Below are 13,266 nucleotides of genomic sequence, written 5' to 3'. Positions count from 1 at the left end.
TACATATTACAGTCATAATTTTTTTACAAATGGTTGTAGGTGTTATGTGATGGATGTTGAAGACAATTGCCTACTGAAAATGGATAATGGACCACTTCAAATAATATGTTCGAAATGCCGACCAAACAATAGTGTCCTAAATAAATGGATAAATGAGAATTTCTTCAGATACTTACAACTAGCTATACCCTAATCTATGATTTGGTTGTTTCATGAGAACTAATCGATAAACGATAACCGTGATTATTTCACCTCTTCCCTTTCCGTCAATAACACAAATGGCCACTCGCGAGAGGGGGCGGATCCAGACATCCGAGGTTTTTTCTATTTAATTATTGCATATCCAATTATAAATTCAATGTATGCACTTGAGTTGATTAGAAGTTAATTTCCTTTCTCTGCCATTTCCCCCCTACTCCAGGCCAAGTAAAACGGCACGGAGAACCTCGGTGATCGTTTAGTGGGGTCTGTTAAGAAGGAAAATGGCAGCCTCTTTTTACATTTTCTTATCATTTCCCTTTGACTGCTACAACATGTATCATCCTAGCTAGATACAACGTAGCAAAGTAATCTATTGTCAATGTCCAGCTAAACTGTAACGGCTACATCATAGATTGGTCGTTGATGGTGAGTGCGAGCTGACCAGTATGATATTCTCTGTAAAGAAATAATTGAAATAATTGTACGTACCCGTATTAGTAAGATTATGTGCAATGAGCTGATTTGTTAGCTAGCTATGTTTTTGCTATCGGTAGCAGATATTAGGAAAATATTTGTTTTTCTAACTAGCTGTCTATCAGTTGTTACTGCGTTCTATCCTAGCTAATATCGAACGTTACGGCTAGCTACTACGTGCTAGCTAGCGCTGTCTTAATGCTCACTAGTCTCTAGACAATACAACTGTTCTGGCTTTACTTTCGTTTTTGTTCTGGTTCTGTCTTGTATTGTGTAGCCGCAACACCAAATTTACAAATTCAGTGAAATGTATTTGTTTATTTGTTTCAACAGCTAACCAAAACAATATCAGGCAGTCACCTCTGCCAACTATTAGCGAAGAAGAGGTCTCAACTGAGTGTCGGTGCTCCTTTGTAAGTGTTGATTCAGTCTCACTCTGGGACTTTTGTTGGGTTTTGTCCAACAAATGGATAATCTCTTGTCTCATCACTTATGTGTGTATTTCCTGTTTTCAGCTCTGTTGTCCCCATAGCTGTGCCATGTAGAAGGCAGTGATTCGCCTGTAAACTTTTGCAAATGAAAATGGAGGATATGTCTCTGTCGGGCCTGGACAACACCAAGCTAGAGGTGAGTAGTGGACTACACTTTTACCATCCTATCATGTTTGGTGGTAGTTGTCCTGCTTTAAAACAGGAAGTTGCTCATGTAGTTTCCTTTCCTTTGTGACTCTGCTTTGTTTTTTGCTGCCCTCCACAGGCCTTGGCTCAGGACATCTACTCGGACCTGGTGGAGGACGCCTGTTTGGGCCTGTGTTTCGAGGTGCACCGTGCTGTCAAACAGGGCTACTTCTTCCTGGATGACACGGACCAAGAAAGCATGAAGGACTTTGGTTAGGACCAGAGTGCTTTCTCCTGGGTCTGGTTATCTGGTTCATCTCTCTGCCTTTTAATTTGTTACTTTATCTTTAATGTATGTTCTTGCCTTGCTCCGTAGAAATCGTTGACCAACCAGGAGTGGACATTTTTGGGCAAGTGTACAATCAGTGGAAGAACAAGGAGTGTGTGTGTCCCAACTGCAACCGGAGCATTGCTGCGTCCCGCTTTGCCCCTCATCTGGAGAAATGCCTGGGCATGGGGCGCAACAGCAGCCGCATCGCCAACCGCAGGTCAGCAAGGGGCACTGGACATGGACAGTGCCCCCTACACTACAATGTGACATAGAAAACAAACCAATACATTCCTCAAGTGAATGGGCAATTCTGATCATTTTCTTGATATTGGTCTACAGAATAGCAAGCAGTAACAACATGAACAACAAATCGGAGAGTGATCAGGAAGACAATGATGACGTCAATGACAATGACTGGTCGTATGGCTCAGAAAAAAAAGGTGTGAATCCCTGTCTGAATTTTTTTGTGTGACTTTAGCTGAACAAGCACGTCTATGCCTGTCTTACACCCCTCTATTTTCCCTCTACAGCTAAGAAGAGAAAGTCAGATAAGGTATTTTTACATTCTTTGAAACAACATGTACCTTTGGTAAGTTTCGTTGCTGTGGAGATATTTATTCATGTTTTGTATGTTGTGTTTTTGTCCACATGTAATTGCAAGGGGGCCAATAGATAAAAAATAAGGATTTCTGGTATCCCTCTGTCCTTTCTGCTAGGGCCGGGATGATACCAGTATCGCGTTACTATCGTGGCAAGGAAACTTCTTTAGGAAAACAGCCCCAATGTTTGAAACAAACATCATTAAGTTGCTATCCAGTCACATTTATTTATTTTACAAGCTATAGTGCAAATTTTACAAACGGCAGCTTTTTAAAGGACCAAATAGTTAGCTCTGCTTTGTGTTAAAATTTTTCCCATGGAATTTTTTTTGCCATACTGATATTGTCCCAGCCCTACTTTCTGCTTGCAAGCATGGCAAGGATGAACATTTTCAAATTTTTTTTTACAAATTCAATTGGATCAAGGGGTGTGTGCTTCACTTTTCCTGTTGCATGCTTCGCTAGTTGTTTGTGATATGTTAATCTAGATCAGTGTGTATCTAAATTGACAGTTCTTCTCTTTTTGTGTATTATTTCCTTAGAATCCAAATTCACCCAGAAGATCAAAATCTGTAAAGCATAAAAATGGTGAGTATAACGTTACCTCTTGTAAGATGCAGATGAAGTGACAACCCATGTAAGATGCAGATGAAGTGACAAACTAGAAGCTGTGTGTCATTTACATTCCCTGAATCCTGACTGCATAATGCATTTCCCATCTGGAATGTAAATATTTTCCAATTGAAACACATGATTAGAATGGCAATTTTTCTTTTTTAATCTTAGTGGCAATCAGCAGTTAAAACAATAACAAGGCATCGTCCTCGCCCCTTATTCGGTAAAAGGCTGAGGGATTGTGCTAGAAATATTTTACCACTCAAATTAATAGAAAGAGCTATGGATACAAGGACTCACCATCGCGATATCAAAGTTATAGTTTTGAGGCTGTATAGTGTTTTGTTAACAAACATTGGAGTACAACAAGTTCTGATGGAGTATGACAGTTTTATTCTTCAAGAATCAATGGGTACATATCATTAATTTATAAATCCTAAAATGGATGTAGCAACTGCAGATTGCCTCTTTTAAATGTTATTTGTCAATATCAGTTCTCAATCAGCATTTATTTTACTGAAATTCACACTGATATTCATACTGCATTGCATACATTTCTATTTATATAATGCATTCTGATATACAGAATATTATATGTGTATGGTCTCATTGTGTTTTGTTTGTCGGGAGTTAGAATGTGGGAATGTTCTAGAGTCCAAACTCTCTGTAGCCTTGAAATGGAAGTGTGTAGGTGAAGTCGAACATAGAGCCCACTCCTGAATACACCCAATTTATGCCCCTACTTTGTGTGTTTGTGTGCGTGAAAGTTTTAGAGTAGTTGGTTGAATGGTTGGGGATGTTTTACACTCTGGTCGTTTCAGCATTGCTGGGTCCAAAGCCTTGTTGCAGATCAGGAAGCTCCATGCGTGCTGTTGAGAGATGATGCATTTCCTCAGTGATCGGAAGGGGCTGATTACTGCCGGGCCAGCTCTATAATGCCCTCACCCACGTCAATGTAGGGTCAAAGGTCAACCCGAGAAGGATCTGGGAAAGAACCCTGACGTTTTAGGGATAGTATATCAGGAAAAGAGTGCCTGGAGTTTGAACTTTCGTTCCTAAGGAAATTAACCTTAGCAGAGACCCAGGGTGTCTCCAAAATCCTCTATTGAGAATGTTAATGTGGCCTTCTGGATTCTTCACGATAGATGGCCATTGAAGGAGTCTGCTGCTTAAATCCAGGTCAAATGCACAATGTTAGCAGAATACTGATGTAGTACAGTATGAAAAGGATCAGAAGCAGCATTGAAGATCAGGATAAGCAATTTAGATATAAGGCAAAAGCCGACTCTTCGTGCTCCACAATCTCCTGTTTGCTTGATGATTTTAATTTGACATGGATCATGGTGCAAAGCTAATGAGCTTAGAATGACATACAGGAAGCTGACAATTGTGTGCAATAAACCACAGTTCAGCCTCCAGTTTTCAGTTCTTTGTATGTAATGTATCAATTTATTTTCTGTATTGTGTTATATATTGTTTAACTAGTTCGACACTTGAGTGAAAAAATCATGTCCGATGATAGTCTGGTCCCAGTAATGATAGACTACAGTCATGTCTCTAAAGCAGACCAGCTGCTTTTCTCTTAGTTTCTCAGGTGACTCAAGTCCTCTTGTGCATTATCCTATCCATTATCTACTTGACATATTCATGCTTTTGTTTGCATTTATTTTTGTTTTGTATCATGTCTTCATTGATTCTTGATTTCCTGATTGTCCATGTTTCTTTAAATGGAACTGAAATGAAACGGTGCTGCTAGCTTCTATGGAGCATCAAGGATGTTCCTATGTAATAAATGACCTGAACTCAATCCACACCAGTTTGATCGACCTGTCATTTGTGGCTTTGGCCCTTAAAGTGCTGCTCAATTTCAATCACAGATTGATTAAAATATATTTTGCCTTATGCTTATGCATAAATATGCTTGCTATTGTAGCACGTACATAATAATCATGTTCTCTTAACTCACTGGTCAATAGCTAGAGACCTTTGCTTCATCCTGTCATAAATTGTACATTTTACGTATGTTTTCTCAGACATAGGAATCAATTTTTTGTGACATGTAATATTGTGGATTTTGCACAAAATGTAATCACTGCTGTATTTCATGGTTGGTGGTGGTTGTGTGCATCATCTGTGTCTTTGGGAGTCAGTGGCAAGTAGACTGATAGATCATATGCTGTTCTCTTTTTCAGGGGAGCTTAGTAATAGTGTCAATGCAGATCCATACAAGGTAACCAGAATCCATTTTTCTGATGGTTCACACCTACATATCTATTAGTGTGTTGATGTCTGTTATCGTTCTCTCTCCCTCACTGCAGTACAACTATAACACTGGCATCAATTACGAAACTTTAGGCCCTGACGAACTGAGGTCTCTGTTGACAACAGTGAGTCATTTTCATTTATCCATTCTACCATCCATCCACAAGTCTAACTGTATATCAGATCATATCTAAAATCTCAAGACATTTATCAGCAGTGTGTATGACTGGCTTGTCTCTAACTACACTGCCCCCTGTCTGCAGCAATGTGGAGTGATCTCGGAGCACACCAAGAAGATGTGCACCAGGTAGGATTTACTCTGCACGCAGACACAGCACATGCACCTCTAATAGTCTTGTCATTTCCACCTAACGTCCTATCAGCTACACGGAGTGCACACGCATACCTTTATCACACAAACTCATTAATACTTTTTGTTTCTCAAGCGCTGGCACTAGATGTTAGCTTGAGTCAAAGTTGCTGATTATGATCATGATGAGCCATTCAGGGTTGTACTGTGCCAGACAGACATCTTCCTGGAAGTTTGATGTCAATGTCAGGACGTCCTGTGTCCATCCCTCAGCCTGCCCCTTAGTATGGACCTTACCAGGTTCTCAGAGGTGTTTGTTAAACTAGCTAGTAAGGAAGGTCTTCTGTGACTTGAATGACGTGTGTTCCGGACAAGTGGTAAACCTGTGGCCCAACTCCATTATGGAGGCTGCCAACAGACACTCATGGTTACTGTTCTGCATGTTGTTTCTGTGAGACCTTTAACATGATCAGTTTCATTGGTGTGTTGTGATCATGTGTAGTTGGGACTGATTTTTGGGGTACACAAGTGGCAACTCTATATGATTCTCAATTATTTTCCATTTCCTTTCTAACAGTATTTAGATGATTGGGGTTGGTTATTGGCTAATTTTCTTTTAAAAAAAAATGTATACTGAACAAAAAATATAAACTAAACTTGTAAAGTGTTTGTCCCATTTTTCATGAGCTGAAATAAAATATCTTAAATGTTAAGCTACCTCCCAACGTCATTTTGGAGAATTTGGCAGTACATCCAACCGGCCTCACAACCGCAGACCACCCGGCTTCTTCACCTGCGGGATAATCTGAGGGGGGGAGGGGGGGGGGTAATAAAAAGTATTTCTGTCTGTAATAAAGCCCCTTTTTGGGGGGAAAAACTCATTCTGGCTCCCCAGTGGGTGGACCTACAGTATGCCCACCCATGGCTGCGCCCCTGCCCAGTCATGTGAAATCCATAGATTAGGGCCTGATTTCCTTCTATGAACTGTAACGCAGTAAAACCTTTAAAGTTGTTGCATGTTGCGTTTATATTTTTGTTCAGTATAATACCAAATTGTGTAAAATTAGTGAAACAATTCATATTTGATTGGACTAAACAACAGATATTTTCCAATTGGACTATGTAAGACCCTGATTGGACACTGCCTGCTTTACGTGGTGAGAGACTAACTGGACACTGTCAGTGAGCAAACAATCTCTAACCTCCAAACTCTGACACCTGACCCATCATCTGATTGGTCACTGGCAGTGTCTTTCTGTCTCCCACTCTTGTCTCTGCCGTGGCCCTGGGTAGGCGGGGCCACTGTGCATTGTGGGCAGATGTTTCTCAGGTGTTTGTAATGCCACGTTGTGTCCCTGCCAGGTCCCAGCGGTGCCCCCAGCACACGGACGAACAGAGGAGGGCCGTCAGGGTGTTCCTCCTGGGGCCGTCCGCGTGAGTGTGCCCCTCCCCCGCCCCTCAGACCTCCATTGGTTCTGACTGGTTTATTCCTAGAACTGATATATTCGATCTTGATTGGTACCTGTGGTGTCCCTAAATGTACAGGTGTTTGCTTGAGGAGTTGTATTGAATGACTATGTATTTATTGTGGATGTTTTGTGCCAGTTAGATGGACAGGCCTTATCATTGTGGGTGGACTATGTTAGTTTGCTACTGTATGAGCACTCATGGGGCCAACTGTATGGCCTGGATGTGTACTACAGTAGGTGTGCTGTATGGCAGATTGAATGGCTCCACCATGTGTACTGCTGCTGTCTCAGTGGCTGGTCTGATCTGAGCGGCTGTTGTCTCTGTCAGGTCGTCTCTGCCCGATGCAGACACAATGGTGGAGAGTGACTGCTACGACGCCTCAGATGGACAGGTTCTCATGAGTCGCCTACAGTGGGACGGATCCTCAGACATCTCCCCCTCCGATTCAGCCTCCTCCAAAGCCAGTAAGAGAACCGAATTCAGATCCACATTCTGTACGTTCATTACAGTGGAAGTCGGTCTCATCTCATCCCCCACTCCCGATCTCTCTCCCAGGCACCAACAACTCAGACTCTAAGAAGCCCAAGAAGAAGAAGAAGACGTCTCTTGGCCTAAACAGCACAGGAGGAGGGGGCGGCAGTGGGAGTGGAGGCGGCAGCAGCTCCCAGAGTAGTCTAGTAGGCCTATCCAACAGAAAGAAGAAGCCCAAGCTTCCTGTTCCCCCTGCCCCCAGTATCTATGACAACCTAAACTAGGGTAGTCCCAGTCTGCCCCCCCCCCCCGCAGAAGGTGACTGGATGGTGACATGGAATTCTGAACCATGCTTCATCCACTCATCCAGCTCCCCAGCCTGTCAAGTCATGGTCTCATACCTAACAGAGGTACAGATACCTGTGTCCTCTCAGTGGCAAAGATGATAACCCATTAACTCACATCCACTCACACACACATTAATATCAGCCCTGATTAGCCCAGGGGTTGTAACTTCTCTTTATTCATAACTGGACACAGCACCCCTTCATTTGAACGCCATTCTTATTTGTTTGTTGTTGAAGACAATATTTTGCAATTCCAGTTATAAAGAAACATGGGTCATAGATTATTCACTTTAATTATGTTTTTGTTAATCAGTGATTTTAGGCTTCAGACATGGACCAATCACACTCCGCTTTTTTGCACTCTGATCTGTTTTCTCCTGAAAACAAACATTGCTTTCTTTTTGACTCTGTCTCTGTTTAGGAGGGGACTTGTGGACTAATTGCATCACCTTACGACTACAGCTTTGTTATTGTGGTGGGGGATGCCAGTGTCATCTTGTTGTTTCACCAGTATTGGGGTACTTGATGGTGGCTTTATCCGTACTAGCATTGTATTGCACAGTGGTGTATGTGTGGGTGCATGTGTGTATGAATGTTTGTTGTGTAAAGTTGACTGTTTTCCATGTTGTGGGCCTGTGTGTGTGATTTCATTTGTTTTCAGATTACTATGCATCTCTGAATGTGCCATTGTGGTTGAGTCAGTATATGTATAATTTTGAATATTTAACTTTTTTGGTTTACATTGACTGTGTCAAGTGAGAATCTGTATTTAATGTCTGCACTCAGTAAATGCAGATGTTGACATGTATCATGGAGTGAGCCCGTGCGTTTTTGTATACCGATACATGTGGTATGAACTATGTAAAAGAATCATGATTTAATTGGATCTTGTATACATACACAGCTTCATGCTAAACAGTGCTTCTTCCCTGTCTATCTTTACTGTTTCATACTCAGTCTGAATTTTCTCCAACCTGCTTCTGCTGCAAATCATAATATCACTCTATACAGGTTGTAGATCTCGCATTGCTTCCTGTTGAATAATGCTATAGTGGAGTCAACCTGCTTTTTTCTCAATAATACTCTAGGTCAATCTGCATCACTTGACTTGCAAAGTCTGTCTCTGCTTACGTGCAGTGTCTATGCGCTTGTAGGAATTCAAATCTGCCGCCACTTGCAACAGAAGTGCAATGGCTGTTGCATGGGATATTTCAGACTGTTATTCTTGCCCTTTTCAGTTTTACTCTAGCTAATGAGTTAAGTTTGATATTGTTATTCATTCCTGTTTGAGAGGCCCACCAGACTACTTGCTAGGGAGAATCTTATATACCCTGAGTTTTCATTTAGAACATTCAGCCAGTGATTAAGTATGACATCACTTTAATGTGCACTAAAAGAATCAACCTTCACGTGAAAAAACACCTATTTTGGGTATGGCTGATTTCATTTGTCCCTCTTTACGGACAGGGTAAAGAATGGCCTGTATTACTAATGCTGCGTAACTGTTTATTTGTGTGTATCAGTGTGTCTCTGAACAATATGAGTGTGGACAAATGACGCAATAGAAAAAGTGTCTTCACAAAACAAAAACAACTTTTTTCATGCACGTGTGTGTGTGCGCATGTGCAAATATGTCAATTGTATTTTAATGTGATGCACAGCTAGGTTCTCTTTATATCCCAGTTCCCCATGTGTACAGAAGTTTCTTTGTCTGAGTAAAATCAAGTGCCATTCAGATTTCTTGCGTTCTGTCATTTTGTCCAATATCAGACATACTCCCTCTTTACACAGGGACTGATTGGTTTGAATGTCTTTAAATCTGAATCACAGCACTGAAGCCAGAGGAAAACAATCGGGATAAAGAGATTTTCCCTGTCATCTGTGTCACATTCCCCAACAGAAATCCTGATGTGTCCGATGTGGTTTTATCCCATTCATTCTATGTACAGTAAATACATATTTACAGTATTTTCTAAACCAAACATGTTGCTTATTTTCATGCATTAACTTATATGGTTTAAAATAAAAGATATTAACGTAGAGTAATTCAAGCAACAAAAATCCTTAAACTGTTTTGCCTTGCAATAAGGCAGTTGTTACAGTCCACAATAACTAAGGTGAAAGCTCATTCCCAAAGAACTGGAAAGAAAGTAGAAATATAACCAGCACTCCATACATGGCAAGTGGTTTCAAAGTTGCTCTAGAGTCAAGTCTTTAGTTGTATAATCTTAATTTTGTTTCCGTTGCAAATGAGGAAATGAATTGCTCGTTCAAACACGTACTACAAAAAGACAAAACATTTCTGGAACGTTAACATGTATATAATGACGAACAGGCTATGTGAAGCCAAACTGGCCAGAAGATATTGCTGACACAGTGGACCAAGCAGCCTGTGGTCCTGGGTGTGATGCTGATGGTTCTGCCCTATAAGGACCAACAGGAGCTGGGCCCACTCAATGTTTTTCTGAGAAGCAAAATTACAGCTCAGTATTATCTCTGCTTCATACTAACAAACACACATTCCAGATAACTTGAATCTCTGCACATACAATCAATCTCACATTATGCTATTTGCTGGTGCATGCACAAACACACCCACTCTAAGGATTCCAGTTGAGCTCTATGGTGTCTGAGGCAGAGGCCCCCTGACTCCATTCATCCTCCTGACACAGTTGTTATTCCTTCTCATTCTCCTGCCCAGATGAGGGACCTTCCATCCTGCCTCCTCTCCCGCTCACCGGCTGTGCATTCCAAAGATGAGGAAGCTGAAGAACACAGTGACTCCCACCAGGGAGATGGTAGCAGGGGCGGTGAAGAACTGACGGTAGTTGATGCGGAAGTACCAGACCACGGCTAACATCACCACAAACACAGGCACCACCAGGCTGCTGGTGCTCAGAGCCAGGCCTGCAGCCCTGATTCCCCCACTAGCCCCAGAGCGAGCTGCCTCCTCTGGGCTGGCCTCCCGCAGCACCTGGGACACGTGGCAGTGGATCACACTGTTGTGAGAGATGTTGAGGGAGAGCAGAGTCCGTTTGGGATCCTGAAGCAGCTGGCCCTGGTAGATCAACTTGATCTGACGCTCCCGCCCCGAGAAGTACTTACTAGAGAGGAGAAAGAAATGTCTCTAAGACTGTATGGGAAAGATATGCATGTTCAATAAATCAAAAAAGGTTAAACACAGAAAATGTATAATGAGAGCTGCCATATAATACTGTAATGACCCTGGGTTTATAAGCACGGAAATTGACTGCCACACGAGCATGCTTTTACGGCAGTCGATAGTGCGCTGGACTTCGGGCTAGAAGGTCGAGGGTTCGAGACCTGCACCCTGCTGTTTCATTACAATACTAACCTCTTCAGTAGACCCACTGTATCCTGGGGACTCAGGACTGCCACCTCTTCTGTGTCATTCAGGAACTTCAAACGAACCGTGATGCTGGTGCAGGAGACCACTGGGCTCAGCTTCTGAACCTTCTCTTCTTCCTCATAGTCATCCTCTTCCTCATCATCTTCATCATCATCATCATCAGGCTGGTATGTCTGAGGTTTCTTCCCCTGGATATTCAACAGCAGGTCCACTCCAGCCCCTGCAGTCCCCTCTCCTGTTCCCTCACCATCTTCCCTCTCAGACCCAGGCTCCCCCTCCTCTGGCTTGTTCTCCTGGGAGGGTGGAGGTGTTTGCTGCTCTGGGGTGTCTGCACTGGGTGGCCCTCCACTGTAACTGTCATGGGCCCCCAGCCCGATTAGAGAGGCGTGGGCCCCGACTGTAAGTATGGTGCTCAGGATGTGGTCTCCCCGATCTTCCACTTGCGTGGAGAGCCAAGCCAGGACCAAGGCCAAGACCAGGAGTAACACACCGCTTACTGCAGCCACCTCGCCTCCCATCCCATCCATTGTCAGTGCACACACCGCCATCTCTGTCCTTAGTGTCTGTGGTATAGCAAAAGAGAAGTGAAAATAGTGCATAGATACATATGAGTAGAAAGCCTATGACCTGTATTACAACTGTCAGGGACAGAGACCTGTATTACATATGTCAGGGACAGAGACCTGTATTACATATGTCAGGGACAGAGACCTGTATTACAACTGTCAGGGACAGAGACCTGTATTACAACTGTCAGGGACAGAGACCTGTATTACATCTGTCAGGGACAGAGACCTGTATTACAACTGTCAGGGACAGAGACCTGTATTACAACTGTCAGAGACAGAGACCTGTATTACAACTGTCAGGGACAGAGACCTGTATTACAACGGTCAGAGACAGAGACCTGTATTACAACTGTCAGGGACAGAGACCTGTATTACAACTGTCAGAGACAGAGACCTGTATTACAACTGTCAGGGACAGAGACCTGTATTACAACTGTCAGGGACAGAGACCTGTATTACAACTGTCAGGGACAGAGACCTGTATTACATATGTCAGGACAGAGACCTGTATTACAACTGTCAGAGACAGAGACCTGTATTACAACTGTCAGGGACAGAGACCTGTATTACAACTGTCAGGGACAGAGACCTGTATTACAACTGTCAGGGACAGAGACCTGTATTACATATGTCAGGGACAGAGACCTGTATTACATATGTCAGGGACAGAGACCTGTATTACAACTGTCAGAGACAGAGACCTGTATTACAACTGTCAGGGACAGAGACCTGTATTACATATGTCAGGGACAGAGACCTGTATTACAACTGTCAGAGACAGAGACCTGTATTACAACTGTCAGGGACAGAGACCTGTATTACATATGTCAGGGACAGAGACCTGTATTACAACGGTCAGGGACAGAGACCTGTATTACAACTGTCAGAGACAGAGACCTGTATTATAACTGTCAGGGACAGAGACCTGTATTACATATGTCAGGGACAGAGACCTGTATTACAACTGTCAGGGACAGAGACCTGTATTACAACTGTCAGGGACAGAGACCTGTATTACAACTGTCAGGGACAGAGATTAAGTGCTACTTCAAAGCAACCGTCTATAGTTTCGTAAGTGATGGCCTGGAAATGTTGTCACAAAAGTTAGCTATCTAACCGTAGCTACCCATCTAACTAATGTCAACCCAGTTAAAACACGTCACTAATGTGTTTACTACTACATTGTGCATCCGCTGGAGAAGCTAGATACAGAAGAAAAATGTTTTTCAATGTTTATGCTAACGTTAGAAGACATATTGGAGGTTAACTAGCTAGGTATTAAGTTAGCTAGCTAGCTAGTAATAGCAACAGGGACGACCTTCGTTTGCTAACTTTCACTACATTGTCAAAATGCTTTCTATCGATGTTCTTATTAAATGCACACACCAGTTATATGCGCATTTGAATATAAAAGGTGCGCTTACCTGCTATGTAGTCAAATCATGTTTGACGACATGCTACCATGCTAATTTAGCCACAGCCCCGATAATAAAACTGGAGTAGAGGGCCACATAAACACAGATGACGTTACGCCACCAGCGCGTAGGTCGGTTAGTGCTTTCAGGGATCCTTGGGACGTCCAACTCTTGTGTAGCTGGCACGCAAACGGGCACAAGCAAGGAAACAAATA

The 13,266-nt window shown here is 42.7% G+C and overlaps 2 protein-coding genes across 8 annotated transcripts; one reads left to right on the top strand and one right to left on the bottom strand.

Annotated features, from left to right (window-relative positions):
* Window positions 1–326: 326 nt before the first annotated feature.
* Window positions 327–9,434, top strand: atxn7l3a (ataxin 7 like 3a). 7 transcript variants are annotated; one of them, XM_014203261.2, is made up of 14 exons: window positions 331–627; window positions 1,009–1,088; window positions 1,191–1,302; window positions 1,432–1,564; window positions 1,669–1,840; window positions 1,963–2,063; window positions 2,154–2,212; window positions 2,765–2,810; window positions 5,030–5,067; window positions 5,156–5,224; window positions 5,363–5,406; window positions 6,772–6,843; window positions 7,207–7,343; window positions 7,435–9,434. In XM_014203261.2, exons 3-14 carry the CDS (start codon window positions 1,252–1,254, stop codon window positions 7,632–7,634), a joined length of 1,122 nt encoding a protein of 373 aa, XP_014058736.1. In that variant the 5' UTR covers window positions 331–627; window positions 1,009–1,088; window positions 1,191–1,251; the 3' UTR covers window positions 7,635–9,434. The 7 variants fall into 7 exon arrangements, with proteins under 7 accessions (XP_014058739.1, XP_014058736.1, XP_045576070.1 ...); XM_014203263.2 differs by having other exon boundaries at window positions 335–627; window positions 2,154–2,176; XM_014203264.2 differs by lacking the exon at window positions 6,772–6,843 and having other exon boundaries at window positions 327–627.
* Window positions 9,292–13,179, bottom strand: tmub2 (transmembrane and ubiquitin-like domain containing 2). Its single transcript, NM_001141788.1, is given in 3 exon segments — window positions 9,292–10,801; window positions 11,053–11,630; window positions 13,061–13,179. Coding segments are annotated over 2 exon segments (933 nt in total). The 5' UTR covers window positions 11,616–11,630; window positions 13,061–13,179; the 3' UTR covers window positions 9,292–10,431.
* Between the last annotated feature and the right edge of the window lie 87 nt (window positions 13,180–13,266).

This window comes from Salmo salar, chromosome ssa06 (genome assembly GCF_905237065.1).
Source record: "Salmo salar chromosome ssa06, Ssal_v3.1, whole genome shotgun sequence".
Taxonomy (NCBI): Eukaryota; Metazoa; Chordata; class Actinopteri; order Salmoniformes; family Salmonidae; genus Salmo; species Salmo salar.
The sequence above is the reverse complement of the archived record's forward strand: the minus strand, read 5'-3'. Positions and strand labels throughout refer to the sequence as shown.